We start from the raw sequence: 13,971 nt of genomic DNA on the forward strand, positions 1-13,971 counted from the left end.
TCAATCCTTTTTGCACCATTCTACCTATGTTTCACTAAACAAAACTGTTACAAAAAAGCAGGCAGTAAGAATTATGACCAGAACGACCAGTTATGGGAGTGGACTATGAGTGCCTTGTTGAACAGAAGCCGAGAGCACTGTAAGAACAGTCTTAATCCAGAACAAGGATACCCTAATGGAAGAGTGAGGAAGATGAGGCTCATCTGCAAGTACCAAGAAACAAGAGTGCATGTACAGCCATAGACAGAAAAAGATTTGTCTACAAAGACATGGCAGCACGTGCCCTGAGTCCTAGGGGAGTTTACATCAACGTGGAGGCACACCACTTGAACAAATCACTTAATGACTCTTAAGTTTCATGTCCACATCTGCAGAGATGAACATGTGGGTAAAGAATGCTCAGTACACACAGGATACATTCTCTCCTAGTCTTCCTTCCCAGACAGGAAGCTGACAATTAAACTTAATGGAATCAAGATCAAGGTGATCCAACCATTCACAACACACAGAGCTATTTTTCAGGTCATTAAAGAAATATTAAGGGGCTGGAGAGTTGGCTCAGTGGTTAAGAGCATTGACTGCTCTTCCAGTGGACCCGAGTTCAATTCCCAACAACCACATGTGACTCACAACTACATATAATGGGATCCAATACCCTCTTCAGTTCAGGTTTGTCTGAAGAGAGCGACAGTGTACTCACATTCATAAAAATAAATCTTAAAAGAAAAAAAGAAACATCAACACATACAAGCACACACACACACACACACACACACACACACACACAGACAATTCTGTGCTAAAAATCTGAATGAAGCTATTTACATGTTAACTGTATTTTACTTAATAATGAATGGGCTGCATTCCGAACAGGAAAACTGCCACAACAAAAAAGTATTTGGTTATTGTTGATTTTCTATTTTTTTTCTTGAAACAGCACTTCACTTTGTAGCCTTGGTTGAACCATGTGGACCAAGCTGGCCACTCAGTGATCTACCTGCATCTGCCTCCAGAAGCTAGGAATTAAAGGTATAGTCCACCACACCTAGCTAGCAATAAAATCTTTTTTCAAACAAGACTTAGAATCCCAGCACTTGAAGCAGGAGGACTGCACCAAGTCCTAAGTCAGTCTGGGTGATACAATAAGACCAAATATGAAGACACACCCACCCACCCCACAAACAAAACAACAAGAATATAACTTGTGTCTTAAAAACTTGGGGTCATTTCATTCCACCACTATTCAGGGCATTGTTGCTGAAACGGTTCACAAACATGATAGTTACTTAACACATAAACTGCATTTTAAATCCAAGGAGTGTGAACTAGCTATTACAGACAAAAGTGGGAGCTCTAACTGCCCCTTCAAAGGGAATGCTGTTGTGATAGTCACTCTTACTGGGAATGAAAGAAAACAACAGGTACGGGGATATAGTACATGGGAAAGGAGCATATGAGAAGCTAGCTTTGTAAAAGGACTAAGAGAGCCTCTCACAACAACGCTTGAGACATTTGCAGTAAAAACAAAACAAAACAAAACAAAAATCACCAAATATACATTTATTTTTATTTATACCAAAGAGAGAAGTCAAGGATATCAGACACACTATGATACTGGAAAACAAAACCTGAGGTCTTCAAAGTTCTAAGAGAACCCCAAGAACTCTGACCTCAAAACACCTAATACACCACCTGCAATAGCTCCCTCAAAACAAACAAACAAACAAACAAACTAGTAAAGCCCTTAAAACCCAAAGATTGGTTAACTTTAAAAAGCAAAATAGCAGACCAATACTATAAATTAACTTTATGATACTAAATTCAACCATATTAGTATATACAGGATACATCTGTGAAGACTACACAATGGCTCACTCCTTTAACCCCAGGACTTGGGAAAGTGAAGTGGACTTGTCTTGAATTCAGAGCGGACCTAGACTACAGAGACACTGTATCAAAAGACAAATCCAACAGCAGTGACAACAGAGAATAAATGAAAAAAAAATACATTTGAACTAAGAAACTGCCATTAAATGAGATATTAAAAATAATTAAAATTCAATACTCAGGGATCACTTCTGAGACTGGACTGGCTATATGATTTTTAGTTTCCTTTTTGAGTCAACGTCTCATATAGACCATGAGAACCATGAATTTGATATAAAGCTAAGGATGACCTTGAACTTCTGGTCCTCCTGTACCTACATCCTAAGTGCTGGGTTTAGAGACATAGATCGCCATTACTGGTTATGCCTGGGCCCAAGGCTTTCTGCACATTAGGCAAAAGCACTATCTCCTCTGAGCAATATTCCTAGCCCCTGTATATTTTTAAGGATTTTAGGGAAAACTAAAGACATTCTTATCACAAATGCTTATGACTACTACACATACAAATTAAATGACATTTAAATATACAAATTCATATCAAAGGCTTAGCTAGTAGGATATAGTGGCTCACACTTGAAATTCCAGCATTTAGGAACGTGAAATAGGATTGGTGGGGTGGTTGGGGAAGAGAAGAGACAGAGGGGGTGATGAGGGAAAGAGGGAGAGGGGGAAGAGAGAAACTTGAACAAGCAAGCAAGGAAGAGGTGGGCAAATGGCTCAATAAAGTGCTTGCCACATAAGTATGAGGACCCAGGTACTGCAATACCCAAGTAAAATATGGGCCCAGCAGAATGATCTGTAATCCAGTACGATGGGAGTTGGGTAGGAAATTCCTGGATCTCCCTGGCTAACCAGTCTAGCCACCAACCCTGTGAACTCATTGTTCAGTAAAAGACCCTGTCTTAAACAAACAAACAAACAAACAAAAAACGTGCCAAGTATATAAAGAAATCACCTGACATTAACCTCTGGTCTCCACATGCTATGTACACACACTATACGCAGACATATATACCCCCCCCACACAACACACACGCATAACATTTCTGTTAAGTACATAATGGTAGAATTTAAAAGATCAACATCAATGAGATTAAGGGAAAAATCAGACTTTCTTTTGGAAAGAGGTTCTTGGGAAAAACAGATCAAAGTCACAAACCCTCACCAAGAGGACAGGACTAAAAGTCCAGCAGGGTGCCACACCCCTGAAGTTCCTGGACCCAGGAGGAGCCATGAAAACCATGTTTGGGGCAGCTTGAGCAGCTACATAAAACCCTACTCAAGACACAACTGAAGAGACCACCTCTATAGTCTACAGAAAATGAACACAAGCTCCAGTAGTGAGATCTCAATGTTCCACACGTTACAAAAGTGCATTATAATAAAGTAAAATAAATAATGACACAGGAGTACAAAAATAGGACTCCAGTAATAAGAGAAAAAGGATTTAATAAAACAGCATTCTCAAAAATCATTCAGAAAGGGAAACTCCATACATTTTAATGGTTTATAAAACTTGTTAAATACGAAAAGAAAGATTTGCATTCAATACAGTAATCAACATTTACTTAAGGATAACTTCTTCCTTTAAAATTTAAGTGAAAAGAACTGACTAGTTTGTAAGTCCACTAAAAACCATACAGAACCAATCTGACCAATTGAATGACATGCATAAGATATACCCACAGTGACAATCAGGTATCGGTCTAGCCACCAACATTAAGTACATAAGGGTAAGTTTCAAAAAACAGGAACTAGACAGTGCAAGACTGGGGCAAAATATGCCTCACATTAAAGAAAAAGGTTTTTGTTATTGCAATCTTCTACTTCTAAAGAGATCTAACCCATAATTTCAAGCCTTCAGCAGAATCCCAATTAAATACCAGATCAATGAATGTGCTGCTAACCTCTATGTTCACCCTTATAGGTATCCAATTCTATAGCAAGAGGGAATTCTGGACTCTGTCTTTTCAACCTCCTTACTTAAAATACCTGAGAGGTATATATCCTGGATGTATCAGGCCCTTAAGGACACTACAATCAGGTCACTTAGGTATAAAGCAGTAAAGTAGCCTGAAAGAGTATATGCTGCCCTCAAAATGGCATTTTGAAGGCTAAGTAAATAAAAGCAATTATACTGATAAAGAAGCTGCCAGTTTAAAAAGGAAAAAAAAAAGTAATTATACTGAGAAGGAAGCTGCCACAGACTACTATTTATAAATATATAGTGCCACCAACTTCACTGTTTTATTATGCCCTTGCTTCTTCTGTCCCAGGAAGCACATCCATTTAGCAGATATAAGTAGTGTTGCTATGGCTATGAACAAGGTTAGATACAAGACAGATGACTCTCTAGAACATGCCAAGAAAAAAAGAGCTACTTTTATGTCTAGAAAACAGAACCAACCACTAAAACCTAAAAAAACTTCTGTGATGTTAAGAGGGAAATTTATTCTATAACCTTCTGAAATTAGTAACAGTGTTATAAAGAAAACAAATTAGCATTCAGAAGGAATACATTTAAATAGTGCAATTGTACAGATAATAAAGATAATAAACTAAGAGTAAATCACTGTACAGAAGTCACATAAATACCACATCAAAGGTCAGGTCTTAAACATAATAAAATTTAAAAAGGCACTTTATATAACAATAAACGGAAATAGTATTTATCTATATATAATAACTACAAAAAAGTTATAGTTTCCAAATACATCTTATATCTAGTCAAGAAATGACATTTTGAATGAAAGGAAAAACCAAATCATTAAATTAACTCTTCAAGATATCTAGAAAAGCAAGTGGTAGTCTCACTCAAGTCAACCTAACAGGAATTCTGATGCAGGCTCTGCACGTGGCAGACACAATCTAAATATCCATCTGGGTAAATCTCAATGCTATCTTCTACTGGGGTGTCTACTGGGGTGTCTCACTAGACCAAGTACCAACTTTTACCTTTACACCATCATCATTCAAGTATGCCAGCTTAAAGAGAAAAACAGGTGAAGGATACTGGAATATTACTGAGTCAACTAGAGCTGAGCATTCCTACACTACCACACTGTCCACACCAACTCAGCTGCCAAGCACTTCTATTAGGTTGTCTGACCAATCACCAATTTGGTGATTTCCTGACATTTTTCACTTTCAGAAAAAACGTGATTCTTTGGAGTTGCTTGGGCTTATCAATTAGTGGTCAAGCAATGTTACTTTTACTTCACTAATAAACGACATAAACATCTAAGATGAAAGTAGTGCTGTCTTGAAAATACTTAAGAGCTGTACAATAATGTCAAATTTATTAAAGTGCTAAATTTTATGTGCTTTTTGTTGCCGTTTACTATAAAGCGGGGGATTGGTACAAATAAATTAGGTGGGCATGCCAAAACAGTCTCAGAGAACACATCTCTAAGCATTGTTTATTTTGTTTTGTTTTTAAACAACAAGAGTATCTCATAAATCACATGTGATATGTAGCATGTAATTCCAGGCAAGATAGGAAAGAACGAATAAGCTGAAGCAGCCCCAATGCTGCACAAAGCCATGTGCAAACTTGCCCCAGTAAAGTCTGGGTGGCTACCCCTTTCTCAGAGGAAACCTGCACTGCTACAGTTATGGGCTAAAGTCTACCCCTTTGTATAGTATTGAATACAAGCTACAAAAGTCTGTTTTTTCTGGAGTTTGTCTGAGAGACATTTTAGAGACCCCTGATAGGAACCTAAGAAAAAGTAAAAATTTGTGGACAATATTAACTTATTAAGTAAATATTAACTCTAGATACAATTCAGTTAATTTGGTAATCAATCTTGACAAACTAGCTCAGGTTTGGTCTACAAATAAAACAAACAGGACTAATACAGACCCTAAGACTATCTGACAAAGTAACATCTTCCAAGGAGGGAAACTCGTGCCTTCAATCTATACCGCACAAATGAAAAGCAGCAGCCTGGCCTAGTAGCACACGCCTTTACTTCCAGCACTCAGGAGGCAGACAGAGACAAGCCTATGGTTCTATGGTTCAAGGCCAGCCTGATCTACTTATCAAGTTCCGGGCCTGCTCCGTACATGTGGTGAGACCCTGTCTCAAAAACAAAAAAGAAGCAATGTAAGTAGGCTGCTGAATATGGGTATGAAAGTAGGAAGAGTCTTCTAATGAGTTACAAAGCATGAGCAGCACAGAAAAGGTCAGCCACTATGATAAACAGAACCCACACAAACTCTTAAGACAGCGTTATATTCCACTAATAGTATACCTAAAACATTTTCATCAAGCAGATTAAAAATTAAGAAAAAGCAGATGTTTGGCCAATTTGTGACCAAGAGGTCACAGAACTAACACCTGTGAAAAAATTATTTTTTGGCTGCCAAGTTACATTAGGTTAAGTGTTCAGACCCCCTCAAATTTGACATTTTCTCTACTTTAAGTCATGCTGTGAAGAAAGGGACATAGGGGCTGGTGTATCATACAGCCATTGCCTTGAGATTAAAGAGATGATACTGTGGGACATTAATATAACTGAGGTATCTGCTGCCAGCTCCAAAAAGGTGGAGTAATTATTGGGAGCAAAATGTTAAGTCATTTCAGAGAGAGTCCAATTAGATTACATGACAAATTAACCACTTAACCAAGAACATGTCACTGAAGTCTTGATTCCAGCCTTTTAAGAACTCAATAAAAAAGTATTATTATCTAGATATCCAGAAACAGCTGTGTATCTTGAAAACACCCAGTCACACTTTATATCTCCAGGATTTCACAATGAAGTCTAGACTAATGGCATCCCTCTTTATTTCAAGAGAGATCAGATTGTCAGGCATGTTTGAAATTCTTGCTCTTAAAGAGTTCACATTTGCATGCCTGGATGATAGAAATAATATCCTGTATTCCCAGGGCCACGATGATGCACTTGTCTATTGTGAGAATATAATGCACTATCAAGCTCAAAAGAACCAACTGCTTAGAAGACAGGTTTAAGAAGGCCATCTCATTGAAAGGCCCACATTAGAGAGACTTGTATGCCTGAGTCTCATGTGGTTCATGAGAGCTTGGTAAGCCAAAGCCTAGTAGAACTGAGATGACAACTATCTCACATGCAGCAGCAGTTTGAGTAGTAATGGTGTGGTAGCCCATCACAGTCAGGATGAAGACAGTTTCTCTTTTCTACAGTGATGTTACAGGTATTTTTTTCCATATTGAGTCCAAAAGTAGACCTGTGACGTTTAGTCACCCCAGTTATAAGTATGGATTTTGCAAAATTTTTAATGAATTCCAGCAGACACATAGCTTCAAAGCTAATTCTGAAGTCTCACAGAGCTTGATAATAGTATGGACTATGGAGAGCTGATCATTTTAACATAGGGACTATATGTAACAGATCTAGTATTTTTTTGATGACCCATCAAACTGAAGCCTGAAGTTCCAGAAGCAATGATGACCTAAAATGAAGGTTTTACACTTCAGTCTTAGTAAACACTGATCTAGTAGCAAATTGTTTCCAGATCCAAAACTCTGCTAGTCCTCAGTTTACCAACAAGATTTTCCTGAGGCATGAATCTATGTGTTTTCTTTTAATTCCAGAAGATTCCTGAGTACCCTTCTCTGGACTTAGTTTGGACCAAAAATACTGTGTAAACCTCTATCCAACACTCCTTAGAACAAAGTCTCCATTTGGCCAATAAAGCTCAAGTCTTTTTATATATACTTCATTCTAAAAGTCTAGAACTCAAACATCAGCTGTGATTATTCCAGACATGTACTCATTGTTTTTGAGATGACCTTCAACCTGGGGAAGGCTAATCTGCTAACCAGCCAGAGTCAGAGTACTAGTTCTTATACCCATGTCGTTCTGGAGAGTCTCCCTTTTTTCTGTATCTATAGGGGTGATTCCGGGGTTTGTACCAATCCCCTTTGGAGTACCCTCTGTTGTGATAATGTGCTTTCTGATCATGACTATAAAAGTACCGATGCTGAGTATAGTATTTATTGTGATCCTTATATTCATTTTCTTTAATACTATTATCTTCTGCAACAATAGCATTCACATCTTGTCCAAAAAGAGATGTACCATCAAAGGGCAAGTGTAAGATCTTCTCCTGGGTTTTCTTAGTGAGAGATGTTAGTCGGAGCCAGGCCTGTCTTCTATAGTCTACTGCCATGGCCATAACTCTGACTACAGAGTCCATTATGTCCCTAGTGGTACAGAGCTGCCAAAGTCCTGCATCCATGCCATCAGATATTATACACCTTGCTTTCCCACGATCAAACTCCGGGTCGTGAACCAGATCTTCCATGTCTTCCCAGAGTTTACGTTGATACTGAGTCATATAGGCCATGTAGCTAGCAGCCCGAGCTGCAATGGAAGCAGCATGGTAGAACCTGCAACCCATGACCTCCATTTCTTTTGAGGTAGAGTCTAAAGGAGATGTTGTGTTTCCTCTTTTGCTATGTTCTAATACATCTATGATGGGTCCCTCAGCTGGTGGATTTGGCTGGAAAGGAGATGTGTCCTTGGCCACAGGATAAACCCTGTGTCCCATGAAGGAAGAAGGATGGCAATCAGCAGGGTCTTTAAAAACTTCAGTGGTAGCAATTCTCAAAAGTGGATGCAGTGGAGGAACCAAGCGTTTTTTAGAGGTCATCCAATCAGGCTTGCCCTCACAGGTTTCGGCTTCAGACTGGAACGTCACTCTCTTTATAACACCTCTTTGTTCCATTCTTTTCAAAAGACCAGTGAAACTAGACTGCATGGGGTCAGGTGGCTGCCCTTTGTCATCAGCTGATGGAGATTTGCAGTCAGACTCCTCTTCAACTGTGGATAAACTGTCCTCCTTAGAGCTGGAGATATCCCAAGGAACTGACGAGCTCTCACTTGGCCTAGAATGATGAAATCTAAAACAACTCCTGGACTGCAGATCACGTATGACTCGGGACATCTCAGCCACTTGTGTCTGGAGATACAGGATGGCATCCTGTCCACTCTGTGAAGCTGAAGACATCGTGCCAGGTAAATCCTCTTTGACCTCAGAAAAAGCCAAAGACTCCTGGGGGACCAGAAGTGATGCTGAAGGCAGAGTCTGATTACTTTGTGATTCAGAAACACTAACATGGGGATTACTGTGATCATCTTTCTGGTTCTCCAGTGGGTTCTCAACAGAAGACGGTTGAGAACCTATCCTTTGTGCACTGTTGTCACAGCTCCCAGAGGAGGAGGAGCTGTCTCCAATGGGAAGAGGAACACTGCAGCTAGAGCACATTTCTGGGCGATGATTCTCAGAGGATGGCACTTTAGATTCAGGCATTCTCTGGGTTATCCACATGAACAAGAAAACCAAGGAAGAAAAAAAATATGCTTTTAATATGTTAACTTTCAAGTGCAGAGATGCATGTCCAGTAAGTAGAATTCAAATTTTATATTATTACATGTAAGAATGGCAGAAACAATCCACTATAGGCCGGCCAAAGATGACAGGATTTATTACCCTCAACCCCATAAAAACTACAGGCATTAATGTTGGACTCTGCCTATTAAAAAATTATGATTAAAAATAAGGTCATTTGGGGGCCAGGGAGATGATTCAGCATGTAAAGTGTGTGTCGCGCAAATATGGAAGACCTTAGTTTAGATCCCCAGTACCCAAATAAAAGCCAAGCACACAACTGCAAACCTGTAACTCTAGCACTGGGGAGGTGGACACAGGCAAATCCCAAGATTCACTAGGCAGACAGCCTAGTCAATCAGTGAGCTCCAGGGTCAACCAGAGTTCCTCAAAAATAAAGTAAGGTAAAGAACAACTGAAGACCGCTGATGTCAGCCTGTGGCCCTCACATGCTCGCTCACATGTACACCGCACATACACTTGCACACATCCACACACACATACTCACCACACAAACAAACATACCTCAGTTCAAAGTAGTCCTAGCCTAGTCTGATGCCTGATCCCAGGCTACAGTAAGATGCTAATGTGAGGCTACGGTAATAACAACTAGCAAAAGAAAAGACCTACTCAATATAGAAAGGGCAGCAAGTGGAAGAAAATGATGGCAGAGAAAACTGGAATAAAATCCTACTGAAATGAAAAAAAAAAAAAGTCCATCAGCAGAAACATGGGCCAAGTCAGAAACAAATGGAAACCAACCCTGCCACAAAGGGCTCAAGGAATTCAACTCCCAACTTGACTGGTGCTCAAGTCAGTCCTAGGAGCCAGCCACACACCCCGGTTCTAAGAATGGAAAGAGAAAAGGCCAGAAGGAAAGAAGACTGGAATCACTGCTCAGCTAAAGGCTCCACACTCCTTTGACTAGGAGTCAAAGGATCTTCACACATTCTTTCTCCCCAGAGACATTTTCTGTGGCCACAGAGTTCAAAAGGTAAGAAAAAAAAAAAATCAGTTCTACAGGTAACAGATGAGTTACAGGAAAAAAGGAAGGTGGGGTAAGCAAAAAGCTTGCACTTTTTATCATATCCCCTTTAGTCAGTTATTACTTTCCAGCGTTTATACTTTCCTGCAAATTTAAGTAAAAGCTGCTTGAGGCAAAAGACTCATTGAGCAATGAGCATTCTTTAGAGCAGCTGTGCTCTTAAACACGCCATTACTGCTTTTCTCCCTCTTCAGAACACTATAGGCCTCTTAACTGACACCACAGAAAGAGATGAAAGCAAATGAAATGTACTTACATCACGGTGAGAGGTACTAGGCTCTTCATCATCACTGCTGACTAGATCAATATATTCAAGAACGGGTCTTAATGGCCCTTCCTATAAAAGAAATTGAGGAAATTCATATCATAAACATCATTTAAACCAAACCATCATTTTAAACAATGTTCTTTGTTGGGACTGGATCTGAGAAGGAAGACATACAAGCGGGGGAGGGGGGAGGAATAAAAACAAAAAACATAAGCAAAAGTAAACTATTAGGAGGCCAGCCTGGTCTACAGAGTGAGTTCTAGGACAGTCAGGGCTATACAGAGAAACTCAGCTTTGAAAAACCAAAAAAAAAAAAAAAAAGTAAACTATTCAGAATACATATAGTTTTTAAAAAGCTGACTAAGTCAGGCATGGTGGTGCATGCTGTAGTGTTAATGCAGTTTAGTAGCTGAGGCAGGAAGATTACAAATTCAAGACCAGCTGGGCTATTGTTGCACAGCAAGTACCAGACTACCCTGGCCTGCAAAGTACAACAAAATCTTTAAAAAGATAAAAAAAAAGTTAAATCCCAACCCCTAGGGACACAAATACTAAGACCCAGTGCATTTCAGCAAAGATGTATCAACAGTTTACTAAGACATCCAAACTTGTGAACACCAGAGTATACAGATCAAAACTTGGAGATCTTTGACCAATAACTAGCTTCATCCCCCAAAACTTAAAGAGAGTAAAACATCAAACCCAGATTATTCTCCAATCTTCTTCCAAGTCTTACAGTAGGCTTAAAAGCTCAGATCTCATCCTACAGGCAAAAGAGAATTAATAACATTATGACAATAAATAACTTATTGTCATATGAAGATTATGAAACCTAGGAAAGCAAGATGCAAAATAATGAGTACAGACATATAGTAAAGTACAACTAACACTGGTGGTAGTAAGAGAGAAGTGCACCCGAGACAGTCTACGCACAACAGGAAAAAAGAATGAGCAATCTTATCCCAAAGAACCAAAACCAAACAAAAAACAAAACTCAAGGAATCAAAGAAGCTCAAGTAACAAGAAATACACTTGTCTAAAGCACCACTGATACACAAGGCACCTGGCCAACAACATTTGTAACATGTGGAGTGAGAGCTGAGAGTGGACCCCCACCCCTGCAAAACTACTGCTGCACATGGGTAAAAGTACTACGCACCAAGACTAGACAGATGATACGTTACTTACCAAGTATAATTCGTAATGATGTTTGAAGGAGAAATGCTAAGTAAAGCAGTGAGCACATAAACCATACAGTACAAAAGGCAAAGTAAAAACAGAAAACAGAAACAACAACAAAACTCCCTCTAAAATCTAAGGTATGACTGAAATATGCCTGTGTTATCAGCACTGGGGTTACCAAAGAAGTTCAAGGCCAGGCTGGGGTATGAAGTGAGACCTTGTCTTGAAATGGTAAAATCCAGTGCATTGGAAACAAAAGTGGGCCAAGGACAACAAAGAAAGCACCACTGATGTGAAGGTCTCCTAGAACGGAGAAGGACTGCTGTTAGAGACAGATCATCTAGTTCATGACTCTTCCAGATAGCCTGCTTCTCTCTTAGGTTTTAACAAACCAGAAACTACCATCTTTCTGGATAGTGAGCCAGACATCAAGATAAAACCAGTGAACAAAATTTTGAGACCATGAAATATATTAAAGGAACCGGGATTTTTGCTCAAGCTGTTAAGATGAAAGTTCAAGAGGAAGAAACAGGAATAAAATAGCAAAAATCAGATGGTTAACAGAGCCACATGTAGCATCTTCTTTTAAACTAAAACCTACCCCTGGTTCTGATACTGTTCCATCATACAGTCAAGAAGTAGAAAAGATGAGAATGTAACTGCTTTTACCATTGGTTGGATTCCTCAAGCAATCTTACTTTGTTGGTTTCTTTGGTTCTAACTTACGGTCTATGTAGCCTGGGCTGGCCTGGCCTAGAACTTCTTTATGCAACCCATTCTGGCCTCAAATTCAGTCGTCCTCTGCCTCCCAAGTACAGAGACCACAGGCATTACAGTGTGTCATCTAGCCTGGCCTTTAGAAACTTAACACTATACACGAAATAGTAAATTAAGAAAGTCCCCAAGTAATCAGAAATACAGAGGCAGGGCCAGAATTTCCATAGAGTAATGAAAATGAAAGTTGGCCTTGGCACACACCTATAATCCCAGCCCTGGAGAGGCAGGATAGTTAGTTCTAGGCTAGCCAAGTTACAATATTTAGGTAACTGCAGGCCAGCTGGATACTACAGAACCATCTCAAGAGAAAAGAGAAACAAAAGGCAAAAAACTGGGCGTGAGCAGTACAGGCCTTTAAGACAAGCTCAAGGCCAGGACTAAAGAGCAGCCTGCAAAGAACTGGTGGTGTAGCCTGGTGGTAGAGTGCTCAGCATGCACAAAGCCAAGCTACAGTTATTAGGGAAATAAACAGACTTAGAGTGTTAAGTGTGGTAGTATACACCTATAATCCTAGCACTCAGGAGGCAGAGGCAAGCATTACCAAGACCAGCCCTGGCAAAAATGTTAGCTCAAATATAAAGAATTTAACAATTTTTAAAATGTAATTAAATATATATAGGACGGCAATGAATATAAATAAAGCAAGACTACCAGAACTTTACTACTCAATCATTTCACTGACATGCAACTGTTGTTGAATTATAAAAATAATCTCATATAATTTACAGTAATTAAGACAAAATTGAACAATAACCAGGACAGAAGAAAACAAAATAAAGGTGAAAATTTTTTACTGACTTACAAGTAACAAAATGATAAGAAAAATGTGATACAAATTTTGATTTTTACTTGACAGGATTGAGAAGCCCCACCCCCTCCTCTGAGCAGCAGTACTCCATGAGCTGGTAATACCAGTATTTATCACTCTGCTTCCTGAATGTGGACACAGACTAGCCCATACTTCTCCAGAACTGTGAGCTAAAATAAAACTGTCATTCTAGAAGTTGCTTCTTGCCAAGTATTTGACCACAGCAATGAAAACGTAATTGATACAGAAGACATTAGAAAATAAGAGGAAAAGTACTTATGAGCATGCCAAAGGAACACACAAAGTATACTCTCAACAAGTTTTTACTGCCGGGTGGTGGTGGTACACACCTTTAATCCCAGCACTTGGGAGGCAGAGGCAGGTGGATTTCTGAGTTCGAGGCCAGCCTGATCTACAGAGTGAATTCCAGGACAGCCAGGACTATACAGAAAAACCCTGTCTCGAAAAAACAAAAAACAAAAAAACAAAAAAACAAACAAAAAACCTGTACCATAACATCCTGGCTTGGTTTTTTTGTCTTGAGATAAGATCTCACTCCCATGGGCTGGTGAGATGGCTCAGTGGGGAAGAGCACCGACTGCTCTTTGGAAGGTCATGAGTTCAAAT

At 39.4% G+C, this 13,971-nt stretch overlaps 1 protein-coding gene and 1 long non-coding RNA gene across 5 annotated transcripts in view; both read right to left on the reverse strand.

Moving 5' to 3' along the window:
- Positions 1-627, reverse strand: part of LOC116088276 — a 2,915-nt gene extending 2,288 nt beyond the window's left edge. The window contains exon 1 of the long non-coding RNA XR_004117849.1: positions 25-627. This is a non-coding gene — a long non-coding RNA (uncharacterized LOC116088276). The remainder of the gene's footprint in view (positions 1-24) is intronic.
- Positions 1-13,971, reverse strand: part of Znf451 (zinc finger protein 451) — a 57,799-nt gene that overhangs the window by 36,527 nt on the left and 7,301 nt on the right. For 3 of the 4 annotated variants that reach the window (XR_004117848.1, XM_031367091.1, XM_031367092.1), the window contains exon 3: positions 10,566-10,646. Coding sequence is in view for 2 of the 4 variants with exons in the window: in XM_031367091.1 (XP_031222951.1) it covers positions 10,566-10,646 (81 nt within the window). In the remaining 2 variants the exon portion in view is untranslated. Of the gene's footprint in view, positions 1-1,548; positions 9,190-10,565; positions 10,647-13,971 lie in introns of those variants that run through there. The other variant, XM_031367094.1, reaches the window with a different exon arrangement.

Source organism: Mastomys coucha, unplaced genomic scaffold (genome assembly GCF_008632895.1).
Source record: "Mastomys coucha isolate ucsf_1 unplaced genomic scaffold, UCSF_Mcou_1 pScaffold14, whole genome shotgun sequence".
Lineage (NCBI taxonomy): Eukaryota > Metazoa > Chordata > Mammalia > Rodentia > Muridae > Mastomys > Mastomys coucha.